General features: G+C 40.8%; 1 protein-coding gene across 1 annotated transcript; it reads left to right on the top strand.

Moving 5' to 3' along the window:
* ralba (v-ral simian leukemia viral oncogene homolog Ba (ras related)) lies at positions 1-11670 on the top strand. The gene is made up of 5 exons (XM_010741738.3): positions 1-153; positions 8321-8545; positions 9160-9368; positions 9707-9884; positions 9977-11670. Exons 2-5 carry the CDS (start codon positions 8432-8434, stop codon positions 10097-10099), a joined length of 624 nt encoding a protein of 207 aa, XP_010740040.1. The 5' UTR covers positions 1-153; positions 8321-8431; the 3' UTR covers positions 10100-11670.
* The last annotated feature ends 3593 nt before the right edge of the window (positions 11671-15263 follow it).

Below are 15263 nucleotides of genomic sequence, written 5' to 3'. Positions count from 1 at the left end.
TGCTTCCTGTCCTCTGTGGTTTTCACATCCGGAAGGTGGGGCTTTTGTTGCAGGAGCTTCTTTGCATTTGGAGAACCAATGCCTGGAAATCCTCTATTAATGCAGTCATCAAGATAACACCGAGCGAGGGCACAAATACAAATCCTGCTTCGGGTAAGGCTCCTCGTATGTCTTCATATAGGCGGAATAACTGTGTGTTTGTCAGCGAGAACCGCTAGAAAGTAACAAAGTAACCACACCTGCTTCGAGGAAGGGCGAGTGACCGATGAACCCAGACACGGTGACCGCCTCACAGAAACCCGCTGCACACAAACTCCACGTTTTAAGTTAAATAGCTGCTTTTTGTGTTTGTGTGTGGTCTGCGTCGTGTGTGTGTTTTTTAAATGGTTGTAACACAACGCTAACATTGCAATAGCGTCACTAATGTGGACAAAAACAGCTGCTGCGCCAATGCACTTCCTTTTTTTTCTTAATGAATGTTAACTACAAATGTTTTATTTGTTTATTGTGGTGCGTTGTTAAGCCAAAAAAAATAAAAAAATAAATAAATCGTAATATCAAAGTATATCCCTCAGGAGTTATATATAAGTTACCCTGACAGAGTTATTTACTGTATCAGCTATTTAATAACATTATCAGTTGATATTCATATTCCCGTCTTCAATTACTCAGACTGGTTTGTGCTGAAAGTTTTTCCCCCTGAGGACTTTGACACACCCAACCCGGCTCTGGGTTTCTTTCTGCCAGCTAATGTTGGTGTAATCTTAACTGTCAGCAAAAAACAAAAAAAAACAGTGGAACAAAAAAAGTATTTTTCCACCCCACCATGTGTTAGTAGTCAAACATGTGGGGTCCAATAACACATTATTCCATCTGTGTCCAAACTACTGAGCATGAATTCACTTTCTCTGGTTTGTGGGCTGTTTACACCTCTTTTTTAAAAGTACAAGAAATGAATACACTGTGTGCGTTGATGGCTGTATTTGGTGCCGACTGGTGACTGACTGGTGTTTACTGATGCTCAGGTTTGCTGATGGGTGTAACGTTTTCAACCCTTATCAGCCTGTTTTTGTTTGCATACAGGTTTAGGCAGAAGGGGGGGATTCAGGGTAGTGTTGCCAAAACAACACACACAGTCCATCTCATTAATAACACTCTTCTTTTTGGTATCAGGGGAAAGTGACAAATATAATTCATCATCCAGATTCATGTGTCTCGAGGGTGAATAAGGCCTAGTTTAAGCTGCCTAAAAAAAAAAAACTTAAACTGGCTGTTTTTCTTTTCTTCATAGTCTGCTTTTACTGGATAAACACAGGGTTATGTGGTTTGGAAATGCATTAGGGATGTGCTCCACTCCAGATTTGTCCAGTTATTTATTCGATACGTGCCGTGAAAGAATAATTGATCACTTAGCGCTTGTTGGTTTTTATCTGAGGGGTATACATTAACCCCCTAATAACCTAAGCCGGTCTGTTTTTGACAGATTGCACAGCAGAGACATTAGCTCTGAGGGTTGAAAGAAAGTCCTCTGTCATTAAATCAGCTGTCGACATACACTCAGCAAATAGGAGAGTCACGGGGCCAATCTGGCCTCCCCTGGCATTCTTGGTAATGGTTTATTTCACCACAAAGTACAACTGTAAATGTTTGTCCACGGAAAATCAAATGTGTAGAGAAGTAGAGTCATGTGTCTGGTTTACTTCTGTATTATTCTAGTGTCCTGTAAAGTTTGTAATGATTCACTATTGAAACCGCTGATTCACTTGGGGCTTCCCGAAGGTCTGTTCATTATCAAACATGTTTGAATTCATCATAAATGTGTCTTGTGGTTTGAAGTTAACCGCGAATGTCACACTTTGCTCTTAGTAGCCAATGAGACTATCGTTAATTGCCCCCAGTGTGGGATCTTATCTTATCTTACGCTATTGCTGCATATACATGGCGGTCACGTCTTTAAAAACATTGGCTGCTGATCACCAACCATTAGTAGGTGTTATGCATGACTACAGTGCTCAGTGAGTTTGTTCTGCAGAACGTACAAAAACACACACGATTTTAGAGCCGTTCAAAAGCCTTGGAGGTTAATGTCAGCTTGATTGACTTCTCAGAGTCTTTTAAATTGTGTTGCGCCAAAACGTCTAGAGCACAGGAAATAGCTGTTGGTCTTGGTTCAGTCTGTTGACGGGTTGAACCTAGAGTTTCGTGCCTGTCTCACTGAATATCATTGGAATGACATGCAGTCAACAACAACTCATGAGCACAATGCTGATTGCAGCACAGTCGGTGTGAGTTCAGGAAACCACCTCAGGAATTGTTTTTCAGTCTTGTAGTCACTGGATGTTACCCTCCAGCTTTTAAAAATTTGATACAGATGGTTTAGTTGTGCAACTATTAAGGGTTGATATTTCATCATCATCGTCGTCCAAGTATTTTGACCACAATACCACACAGTTACTTATTTTAGAAAGTGCTGTTTCAGACTAAAAATCTTGATTAGCATTGACCAGCATTACGGCTGCTTAATGCAAGCAACAACACAGCTGGACTGAGATCAGTTCTAGCAGAGATACAGTTCTCTGCATTGTTGACCCACAGCGCAGCATTCCTCCCTGTTCTCTGACAAGATTGTCTGGATGTTTGTCGCTACACGTCCACCAAGGTCTTCTTCACTACTGAACGAGAAGCTCTCTGATTCTTTCCTGTAACACTCTTATGATGCAGACGTCATTTATTACTTATTTTAGACCCAACTTGGCTGGCTCATATCAGTGACCTCCATCTGCTGCTCTCATCACTTTTTCATTTTCTCACGAGGTCTTTGAATGACCCGGGACGTTGGCAGTGGAAGTGGAGGAAAAATCTTCTTTTTAATTTTTTTTTATTGGGCTTGGAAAGTGAATGATTGTGTGCAGGAGCTAGTGATTTAGATAAGTGCATACCTAGCTGCCATCAATTGTCTGCTTTCTGTCAGCAGGGAGGGAGTGAGGTTTATATATTTAATGTGGGTGTTACTACCTCATACTACCTCAGCGATGCTTGAGGAACTTTGCAGAATAACTGCCATTAACTCGTCCAGCAGATATTTGCAGATCCCGACAGAAAATATATGGTCTGATACACACTTTGTTAGAGAGATGCACAGAAAAATGTGATTTATTTTTTTCCTTTTTTGCTGGTATGTAAAGTAGACAATTAAGCTTTTTCCACTTGCATGAGAAATGCATTACTGTACGGGTAGTGATTTATCTCCCCAAGGCAGCCAATTTGAAACACAGCCATACACACAGTAGATGTGAATTTGAGTTTGCGATGGGCAAACCTGTTTTCCTACAACAAAGAGGAACAAGTTATGCAAATATTTTTGTAATAATTAATTTTTTTTTTTTAATGCACTAGTTCCCCTTAACCCTCTGCTGTCTTTCAGTGGCCAGGTGCTGCAAAAGGTTTCACGCTGTAGGCTGCCTGTTGTCTATCGTTCATGCACGCTAACATGACTTCAGATTGCCATGCGTTTTATAGTATATTTTTTTGGGACGTGTGCAGACTGGAGAGATTCAATCACACCACTTCACTCAGCCACTTCTCCCCCCCTGCTCTGTTCCACAGCTAATCTACCCATTGACACTCATCTGCACTCTGAGTGTGCTCTGTACCCTTCAGACAAGGCCATAATTAAACCAGCATGCAGTGAGAGGGGTGTCACAGCCTATAAATGTATTGTTGTGGGAATAGGGAATAGTTGGGGGGGGTTAGGTAGATTTTACTGTGGAGCTGTCATAGTTTACAACTCCCCAAATTGTAAACTATGATAGCACTGCATGGCCCTAGCAAAGTGTGGGTGGTATATAGCATTATGTATCCTGTTGAAAATATATAGCACGTTGGACACAAGTAGGAGTTTGGAGTTAACCGACTGGAACAAATACATGTGTTAGTGAATGCACGCTGAGATTTGAACTCCTCTTTCTATCCACCCTGAATCACTCCAGTGGAATGCTTAAGTAATTGGAAAGACATGAGTGTTTGGCTGAGATCATCAGGGTCAGCTGCAGGGAGGCTAGAAAAGATATCTGTTCTGTGTCGTGCACTAGACCCCCCAAAAAAAGCTCTCGCAACATGATGTGATGTTACGCTTTGCCGGAGTCGTTGTTCCGGGATCAGTGAAGGCTGCACTACATTTGCACCTTGATGATACTCTCCATATGAATAAGAGAGAAAGGAAAAAAAAAGGTTTAGAATAGGGATGTGTTTGGAAAAAAAAAAAGCAGTGCTCTTAGTGTTGCTGAAGTAGGAAGGATTGCACCTCCGAGAGGATTTAGATCCCGGCTGCAGGGTTTCGTCAAAGGCTCCTCTGTGCTCTCCCCTGGCCAAGGGTTGTTAGTATGCATCGTGGGCTGCTTTTTGAAAATGTCTTCCTTGCTGCTACCTTCTTCTTCTTATTTTTTTTTTTAAGTAGACTGAATCATTTACCAATCTCTGCTGGAAGTGACTATTATAACTGCTCGCACTGTGATAAACAAACCATAGCAGCAGGAGCAGTTGTGAGTTGCGGAAGATCCATTCTTGCACACTGTCCCTGACTTAGGTGACTCATCTAGATTATATTGTTTTCTCCACGGTTAGCTGTAATTATGACTAGTTAGATAGGTAGGTAGCTGAAGTAAAGGGCTATGTTCACCCATAACGTTTGCTGGAATGTTAATGAAAAACATTTTCAGTCTAGGAGTGGTAAAAAAATTGGATGAGCCACAGCATAAGTTTTGATTTGCAGCTGGTGCAAATTAGTGAGGGAGTCGTGTGCTGCTGGCAGCAGAACTATCGAGGCAGAATCTGTTTAGATATAACAAGAGGTGGTGAGAATTGAGAGGCGGAGAGAACAGGTTTTTCAAGTCGGATTGATATCTTCTTTTTTTTTTGGAGTGGAATTTCATCATAATTTTTCTTCCCTTCATCACATCCTGTAACATCTGTTGGATGTGGCATTAGTGTGACGCAGCAGCATTTCAGTTTAACCACGCTCGCTCCAGGCCTCCTCGGCGGGATTGTTTTGATCGACTCAGTTGAGCAGTAAAGATGATGAGAGAAACACTCCTCCTGGAATTAGGGTAGGTTATAATTGGGCCAGAAAAGCTCCTGCTTTCTCCATTAGATGGTAGAAGGAAACCCCCTCCTTCACCCCTATGACCTGTGGAATGCACGGAGAGTCTCATTAGGTTCAACTCTGGCTCAGATACCACACAGACGTTCACTTATTCTGCTGTGCTCAGAGTGTTTCGGTCCAATTGTAAGGTCGAGGGGGAAAGTTGTTTCGGGCTATGTTAATAGGATTTATCTAATTCGACATGCCTTGACTTGAAGGTGGAATGCAGGCTTCTCAGCACAGGATGATACATTTCATCACTACATGCTTGGTGTTGAAAGAGGGTTCAATCAATGACAAATGACACATTTCTTGAATGTTAGGAGCTAATAATAGAAAAATGGATGCATTCAAGCACCGGTTACAAGTTAAATGTCATTAGAACCAGCCAATTAAGTGATCTAATCATTTGTAATGAACATCGTCTTATTTTTATCAAGATGGGGTTATTTGTCTGTCTGCTGTGATCTTTTATTAGTATCTGGGTTACTCCTGGCAAATCGCATCCATGCCAAAGTGTTGAGATGAGCAGAGAGGGACCGCTGGCCTATTCTCCAAAGGGAATCTTAATGAATTTCTGTAGCCCACACTGCACTGGTGTCATCTATATTTCAAGAGCTTAGCAACCACAGTGGTCTGTGAGACTACACCCCTCCCTTCTCCCACAACCCTACATCCCCTAAAAGGACCGTGCAGACCGAGCAGACTCCAGCTTTTATATCTGGGTCAGACCTAAATATTAATTCCGCTTTTGCCAAATGCCCTCCATTACAATCCTGCATGCAACCTATGGTGAACTGCAGCTGGCGAAAATATGGCGGAGCCCCTCCCTCGAATGTGTGAACTTCCTTTGGAAAAGTTGCGCTAAGCACTTTTTTTTGTGCTAAGCATATACAGTACTATATGTCCTTGCCTTTAGTTTATTAACTATGATTGCTTTATTTATAGCTCTGGGATTTCTGTGTGTACGTGTGCAGAAAAGTGGGTTACGAGTGAATAATTTAAAAAGTGACCCCTATGTGTAAGTGCTGAGTTTGGCATAGGCTCTTTCAGAAGGTGTGTCTTTGTGTGGATATCCTTCCTTGGAGCCCTTTCACTCGCCTGGTTACTGATAACAAAGACAGGAAGGGCACAGGTCAGACTCCACTTCCCGGTCTGTTAGAGAGCAACCATGATGCCACTTCCTCAGCGTCCACAGCCGTCATACAGAGTATGCATAGGAGTATGTTCGTTTCATGCAAACCACATGTTCCCCTCTGATTTTGGACAGAAAAATGCTGCAGCAAATGTTCACACGCACACTGATGTAGAAATTATTGATATCTACTTTCACATCAGGAGTCCGCAGTGCTTGTGAAAAACTATAACTACATCTCCCAGGGCCCTTTAGTTGGTTTCATGGTCTTCTGTGGGGTTGTGACATTTCCTCTACATTTTGTAATAAAAAAATCTTCTTTTAAAGTCATAAAAATCACCAGATTTGAAATTCTGCCATCAGCGGAAATGTTTTCTCCCCTCAGCCTTGTCCGGTTAACTCTGTGCTCGCTCTGTCTCAGTGTATGAGCTTGAGTATAATATTAACCGGTGGGGAGGAGCACATTTTGCTATGCTATGAATCAGCTCAGTGCCCCCATTAGTGTTACATCCCAAGAGGAGGGAAGGTGTCTTTCTCTCTACAGATGGAGATAAAATCATAGGAGAAAAGAAGCGGTTGGCTTGTGTGATGCCAGAGCAACAGAGCTGCGTCATCTGACAGACAGACTTACCGTGTCAAAGCGGCTGTCGCAACTCTTGCTCCACAGCGTCTCAGCTCAAGATGACAGTTTGTATTTATACATCCTGACATCTGTTGACATTATCGTCAGACTTTGTATAGTTGGTAGTGAGGTAAGTAAATGGCTGTGCGTCTGTTGTGCCAAAGGGTTAACTGATGAAAGCTCAGTGTCATTAGTATTAATCAGACTGAAGGAAGAAGAAATGTGTTAGCGGGCGAGTATGCAGGAAGTGATGGGCCTGGACTTCTGCTGCGTCAGGAGAACACAGGATACTGCAGGCTGTTTGGTTGATCTCTCAGTGGACTAAGAAGCGCTTTTGTCTCATTTTCTGTCACTCACGTACAACAAATCGACCATTACAATAACAGGCAACATGCCAGGCTCTGTCTCTGGAGGATTTAGAAAGGGGGGAAAAAAAGGCCATTAATGGCTGATCATTACAGTAAAACTAGGGTCTCTCCGTGTTGAAAGTTTTGCCAATATGCAATAACCGTTTATGGCATGTCAGCAGTTAAACCTACAGCTATAAATATTCTTAATTTCTTATCTTCTAAGTCTACTTCCTGCACAGTGATGGTCTGCAGGCAGTGTAGAGTTTCAATACAGAAAACACACTTTCTATGCAACAGGTGAAAAAAGTAAGTTTGCTCATTTGCAAATTATCACAATTAAATGTTGTTTGTATGGCTAAAATTAATAAATAATACATCAGAATAATCTATTAGATTATCTGCCCATTCTGGGCAAAGAGATAATAACCCAAATGCCTCTTGGTTGAAATATCTTTCCAATAGATGGCTACTAATGGTAGATTGATGGCTTGCTTCTTATGAATCTGCACATATCTGACACTAAAATGATTTCCTGTCCATTCAAAGGCCAGTAAAGTAAAGACATGACAGGCAGACATTTGCACTCCAGCTGGAGTTGTCTGACAGAGATAAAAGATATGGAAGTCAGGCCAAAGCAATTGACTCTGAGCTTTCACCCTCTGAGGGCAGGGCCCATACAGTGCAGATAGATGGCCAGTGACGTCTCCCTGCTTTATAACGAGGTTAGCACATGACGCCCTGTTTTAATGCGTTCCTAAATGCCGTCTTGCAGTGGAGAATGATAGCTTCATTACTACTGATCAGCTGCGATGACCTTTTGATGGCGAACTTTATAAAGTTCTAGGATTCATGAGTGGGCAATTTGGCACTTTAATGGGAAGGGCGGGGGGTTAGGATTCAAGATTTGTTGGAGCAAAGCCTAGCACCTTGGCACAGAAAGTTACTGTCATAGTGAAAGCTGTTCAGCAACAACTACCATCTGTCCCCGCTCTTGTCGACACACTCTTCTCTTCTCTCTCTATTGAGGTTATTTACTGTAGGTACTGATATGTTTCCTCTTTTATCATTCACAGGTTGTGTCAGAGAGTGTCTGGTGCAGAGAAGTGTGTGTGAGTGTGTGTGTGTGTGTGAGTGAGTGTGTGTATGAGTGAGTGTGTGAAAGAGACACAAAGAAGAATCCAGTGATGGCTACCAGTAAAAGTAAAAACCAGAGCTCTCTGGCACTGCACAAGGTGATAATGGTGGGCAGTGGAGGAGTGGGGAAGTCAGCCCTCACCCTGCAGTTCATGTATGATGAGGTGAATCAACACACACACACACACACACACACACACTTTTTACAACAATGTAAGACTGCTGTTACTTTAAGGTGACCAGATTGAGAAGATGGAGAAGGTCACTTCTTTTTCAAACAATCTTTTTTATTATTTATCCAATGTCCTCGGTTGTGCTCTAAAAGCCTGAAATTGAAAGACGTCCTTACAGGGGTTCAACAATGGAAAGCTTTTAATGTGAAGTAATTACAAGACGGGTTCATTTCTAAATGGTTTCAAAAACCTCAAGCTGCTAATTATTGCATCGTAATAAGAAGAACGTGGTTGTAGAAAGTTGCATGATTTAGGTATTCATATAAAAAGGATCTTGTCTCTAGTCCACAGATGTTGTTTACTTTGACAGCCTCACTCAACTGGGGGCAGAGACGGTCACGGTTTGGCTCTGCTACCATGCAGCAAATTAATTTTTCAGTCATCTGTCTGATGTCCATCAGATGGCACAGACACGCTTCCATTTTAACCAGACGTCTGCACACAGCTGCCCATGCTTTACGCATGTAAATACAACCTGTGGCATATTTTACACTTCAAAAAAAAAAAGAAAAAGGAAAAAAGACACGTGTCTTTTTTACCCCTAGTTTGTGGAGGACTACGAGCCCACCAAGGCAGACAGCTACAGGAAGAAGGTGGTTCTGGATGGAGAGGAGGTCCAGATCGACATTCTGGACACAGCCGGTCAGGAGGACTACGCTGCCATCAGGGACAACTATTTTCGCAGTGGGGAAGGTTTCCTGCTGGTTTTCTCCATCACAGAGCATGAGTCCTTCAGCGCCACTGTGGAATTCAGGTATTTATTTTTTTTCTATGAAGTGTCATCGTGGATGTTTTGTGACAGGAAGGTTAGGAATCGGGTTCAGGCAGCCTCTCTTCTTGGACTGTATACGTGCAAAATGTTGTTGAACTAGAACTCGTATATATGCTCAGTCATCTGACACATTGAGTGGTGACAACGGACCTGAAAATAATAGGTCACAATAAACAAAGATTCCTTCAGTGACACCTATGCAGACTTAAAAATGTTCAGTTTATCAGGACGTCTGTAGAATTAAAGAACTTTTAGTCATTTATTTACAGAAGGAAAATGCCAAACATAAACCATCTATCATATCTATACTGTGTCGGCAGGGAGCAGATCTTGCGGGTGAAGGCGGAAGAGGACAAGATTCCTCTCCTACTGGTCGGAAACAAGTCGGACCTGGAGGAGCGTAGGCAGGTATCTGTGGACGAGGCCCGAGGGAAAGCAGAGGAGTGGGGGGTACAATATGTGGAGACATCAGCCAAAACCAGAGCCAATGTTGACAAGGTACACTGACACGTAATAATTACATAATACATAATACTTAGTAGAAAAAAAGTTGATTTACTACATCCAGTTTTTTTTTTTTCTCTCTCAAGGTATTCTTTGACCTGATGCGTGACGTACGAGGCAAGAAAATGTCAGAAAACAAAGACAAAAACGGCAAAGGAAAGAACAAGAAGAACAAGAAGAGTTTCAAAGAAAGATGCTGTTTACTTTGAACTTCATGGACCTTAACAACCCAAAATACAACTGTTCAGTTGGGGAACAAAGCAGAGCGCCCTTGCCATTGCCATTCAAATTAAATTTGATCTTTTTTAAATAGCTGGTCATAGTTTAGTGTTTAGAACAATTTCAACTACTTTTTTCTTTTTCGCCATTTTTAATTCATGAAATCTGAAGTTGCCGTCTCGATGAAAGATGTTGTGACTGTGACTTGACTACAGTGCCCAATGACCAAACTGCCACTGACACTAACTCTGCTGCTCAAGATATTCTCCACTGTTTAACTCAGCGATCATACTGCCTTTTGACTTTGGTTCAGTATGTTTTACACCAGAATTGTCTTTGTCTAAACAGTGCTCTTAATTTCTTTACCTGCTCTTTAATCGTAACCTGCTCAGTCTATGTTTGTATAGACCCCTTGAATATATGTTCATCAATTTACAAGGAACTCTAATACTGCTGTCTGTCATATCTGTAATCATTTATGATGACACGTAATGTCTTGTCTGTTGATGATGTTGGCCTCATTCATTCATCGGTCTAGACTGAGCTCTCAGACTTCAGAGCGTGTTTTGAATGGCTGTTGAAACTAGAAGTTTCACATCTTTCGAGCTCTTGAGGCTGCTGTTTTTTCGGATCATCCAGTGATATGTGATTTTCTGACCACAGACAGAAGAATCAGACCTGTTGCCAAACAGTTTTTTTTTTCTTTTTTCTTTCATTTTTATGAGGTCTTACCACAAGTCATGAGAAGCTTTGCGTTTTTTCAGCTGCTGCAAAATAATATCTTTGGTGACTGTAAAAACAAATTTATGGTTACAGAAAGCTCACAGAGCTTCATGTAGATATTTTAACATCTGTTAGATATTTTAAGGCTGTGAAGAGAAAAAAAAGGTTGTAATGTGGTTACTAGTTTTTTTTTGTTGCTGATAAATGAGAGAGCTGACCTGTTATTCTAGACAGTGCTCTGCCATGTTCATGTAATTTGGCCCTTCTCACCTTCTCACAGTGCAGCTTGAAGTTTGTACTATGAGACAGGTGTTGACAATCCAGGGGGCTATCACGCTTCTTATACATAATGGCATTATAATCAGTAATGTCTTATTAACTCTCAAAATCTCTGATGTTCTTTTTATTCCTCGGACTTTTGAATAACATGCACTACATTTCAGATACCTAAGAACTGGACTTCATGTTGAATGGAGTCACGCTGGAGATTTTTAAACAGTTTGTGCCAACAAAATCACACACACACAAAAAAAAAACAAAATCAAACTATGTTTGTGGATGTATAGTATGTATGTCAATTAACTGAGTGTGCATTTAGCAGGAAATCCTACTACCTTTCTGTGTCTGTGTGAGTGAAGCTTTGACAAGGGCACCAACTTCTTAACTGTTGTTTAATCAAGTGCTACAGTGAACAAGATGTTTCTACCACTGCCTAAACCATTCCTTGTAACATGTCCTCCTTTTTGTTCCCCCTTTTACTTCCTACAGCTGTGAGTATGCTTTTATCTCTCTGCAGCGGGTGTTGCTGAATAAATGCTTTTTTTCTCCTTTGTAAATATACTGGACATTATTATTTTTGTTAGTAATGACAAGAGATGATTTACATTTAAACTAATTGAAACAGTTTTGAAAGTGAATTGGTAATATTCTGACTTAGTGTTGCATATTGCCCTCTACTGGCTAGTGGAGGGAAATGTAACGCTCACTCCTTTACATGGAAACGGTTAGTTTGGCACTAGCCACAGAAGTGAGATGTCACGGTTGTCATTTCCTGTTACCTTTGGGGCATTCTGTGCCCCAGTTTAGTCAAATAACGCAGCAGTTACTCAGTTAGTTTGTGTTGATTGTTCCTTTGCCATCTAGAAAAGAGTGCCAACAGCCTGTTTTTCTTGAATTTGACACTGATATACTAGCACTGTTTTTTATTTTACTTTATGAACCTTGCAGGCTTATCTTACATAGCAGGATGAGTATAACGTCACCCTCAGGATGAACTAGTTGTGGGCTCTGTGGGTTGCTAGGTCAGTGAAACTCATTTCACAACATGAAATCGAGTTGACTACATCACCAGGAAGAGACTCATCATACATCACTTTGAAAATGTTTTTTTTCTTGTGAGGGATGGCAGGGAGTTTCTTCCCTTGCTAGTATGTAAAAAGAGAAATACTGATAACTTTTAATGTGACTTTAGAGCCAAATATGAGAAGCTAGTTGTTTTTTTGCCAAGATGACTCAAATTTAACTGAAGAAAAGCTAATTAAATAGTTATTTTGCTTTATTTTAAAATATCCTGTAGTATTACTGCAGGGTATGGATGATTTGTTGTGATATTTCTATTTGGCAGAATAATCTAGGAATGGACGGTTCATCTTCTCCAGCACTGTTGTAGCATTAATTCCCTTTTGGTGTCAACACTCAAATATCCCTCATGTCTTCCAATCAATTGCCCATTTATTGATGCTGCAAGCAGCTCCAGGCTGTGCATCTTAACACCATCTGAGATAAGACTGTTGCTTCTCTGGTCTTTTGGAGAGAGAATTGTTTATTTACAAGTATTGATCAGACAAGCCAACACCGAGAGAATTCTTAAAGTCGGTGTTCGCTTTTTAAAAAGAAGGGAGTGTTGAGAGAAATGCTGTGGGGATTTAAACCTGTAACATTAATGGCAGCCACTGTTCCACATTTACTACATGCCTCATATAAACACACTAATCCCTCCCTAGTTTATATCATTGGTGAAACCTACAGGGTTTTAAAGCCCGTGGCAGCATTTCCATGAGAAGAAGCTAAACATGTCACAGCTCTGATAAGCACATTTACCTGCGTGACACTCACCTCTCTGGATTTCCACTCTTTCCCCTGTACCTCTAAGTAGGCAGATTAGGTGGTCCGTTAAACCCACAGGAAGGCAGTTATTTAGAAATATATGAAAGGGCAAAGTGAGCCAGGCTAATGACCGATGCAGTGTCACTGGCACACTCTCGGGTCTTTTATCATTCTGTAGAGAGGGCCCCCGTCCTCTGAGTAACCCTCATTATATCTGAGCTAATGTTGGGGATGAGGATGTTCAAGTGATAAAGCACCATCACAGTCCTTCATTATACAGAAAGAGAAACAGACTCGGTGGAATTGTGCTCGACCTGTAAGATAAATGCAATGGACAGAGAATAACTCCTATTTTAGAGACTGTGCCATATCCTGCTGTCTACATGGTGCGTCTCAGAGGAGAGACGTGTTCACTCTTTGACCATGGGATGGCAGTCTTGGTATTCTGTAGGCCCGGTCTGCCGGTCGGCAGATTTGTGCATCATTAGTGCTCTCACCGTGCTTTCCACTGCTAGATTTAATTCAGTGGTGACTGTTGACTGACACAAGAATGTTTATCTTCATAAGTTCCTGCAGAATTAATGAATAGCTTTAAAATTATATGTATGTTTATCTATTCATTCTAAAATTCATACATCACATCATTAATAAAAAACATTAATTAAATCTTTTTAATAGCTACCTGCAAAACATTCAAGACTTAATGAAGAAACATTTGCTTTTGCTATACATTCATATATCAATATATATAGTGATTTAATTACAAGGTACAATATTACCATTAATGACTAACAAAGCTAGGGGTCTGGGGGAAGGTGGCACAGTGAGTTCTACATTTTATGGGGTCACAATAAGGATAGCTACCTAGTTCCTAAAACACTACATGTATATTCTGTTTTTACCTTAGAGGTAAAGAGTACTGTCAGGAACATACTGCAGACCCATAGCCTATATTTTACTGTGTTTGTTATAAAGTAGGCCTACGTGCAGTACATTGTACCACACTGTACTTTCAGGGTGGTTCAGGTTCATATGGACTGACACTTTTGTTACGTAGCTTCTGTTCATCATCACAGAGTTTAGTTCTGATGAGGTTTCTCAGTATATACAGCTGAGCTGAAACACCGAAAACCAGGAGTGTTTGTTTCACGGCCGAGGCAGTTGTAGAAGATGATCGATTTTATGTCTTGCCACAGTGTAACTGTCACAAAGAGTAAAGAACACGGCAGTCAAAACTTTTTTTTTTGAGAGTCATCGCACAATATAAAAATTAAGAAATGACAAGCCATGAGTCATTTCATAACTTTCAAACACAGCCCGTCTCTTCTAACACTAAATTAAATTTTGACTTGCATCCAAGACTGAGCAGACTTAATGCCAAAACCACAACAAACATTTTTCTATACCAAATGTCTGAATACAGTCCATTAAAGGTGAAGAGGCTCTATTTACAGAACATGACAGAAATGGAACATAATATGCATAACTACACTTTCATGCACAATCACCTGAAAATAAAAATGATTATGTTTTGAAATTCTTCCATGGACTCTGCCATGTTTCTACTGTACTGTACTTTCTACTATGTGCTTGGTTGATTCAAGAGGTATCAGTTGGATGCAATCTGCAGTTTGTCTGATGGGAAAGGGTGGAAAACAACAAAACAGAGCATCAGCACACAGAGAGTCATGAAGCATTTATTGTGAAATTGTTCCAATGCCTGATTATGATTACAGTTGTCCCCTTGTACCTACATCTAGTCATCAGTATATACTGTACTGGTACACCAGGTCAGTACGAATAATTACACAGTAAACTATCTATATGAACAACAGCACAGATCTTTCACACTGCACTGACACCGGATCACAGCATATTGCCATTCTTGGCATTACGTCAGTCACTTTAAAACCTAGCAGTGTATTTCTTATACACTTACTATCACTGTCAGAAGAAGAACGCAAACCTGTTTGGACTGTCATGAAACAACAGCCTGTACTTCTTCTACCTGCACTGTGTGGCTCTAATAGCCAAACTATCAATAGCTTCACACTGCAGCATAAATGGCTGTCAGTGGAAAGAAAGGAAGCCTATTTGAACCATCTCTTATTTTCTCTGCCTTTTAAAGAGTGAGGTGCTCCCTCAGCAAATCCTCAGTGCTGAGTATCTCACTGCAGAAAAGATCCACTGTGGTTAACAGTGCAATGAAAGAGCCTGTCAGTACCACTCCATATAATAATAATAATAATAAAGTGACTTCTTATTAAGGCCATTCATACACGTTGCACTTCTTATTAATTCATTAATGAATGACTAGATATAATG

Source organism: Larimichthys crocea, chromosome XVIII, assembly GCF_000972845.2.
Source record: "Larimichthys crocea isolate SSNF chromosome XVIII, L_crocea_2.0, whole genome shotgun sequence".
Classification (NCBI taxonomy): domain Eukaryota; kingdom Metazoa; phylum Chordata; class Actinopteri; family Sciaenidae; genus Larimichthys; species Larimichthys crocea.
Note: the sequence above shows the minus strand (reverse complement) of the source record. Positions and strands in the feature narration are given on the sequence as shown.

What these genes read in the sequence shown, in the direction of transcription:
- ralba (XM_010741738.3), top strand. Translation starts at nt 8,432, where the DNA reads ATGGCTACCAGTAAAAGTAAAAACCAGAGCTCTCTGGCACTGCACAAG. An exon ending in TGCAGTTCATGTATGATGAG is followed by an intron (nt 8,546 to 9,159) that starts GTGAATCAACAC and finishes TTTTACCCCTAG; the next exon opens with TTTGTGGAGGACTACGAGCC. An exon ending in CCAGAGCCAATGTTGACAAG is followed by an intron (nt 9,885 to 9,976) that starts GTACACTGACAC and finishes TTCTCTCTCAAG; the next exon opens with GTATTCTTTGACCTGATGCG.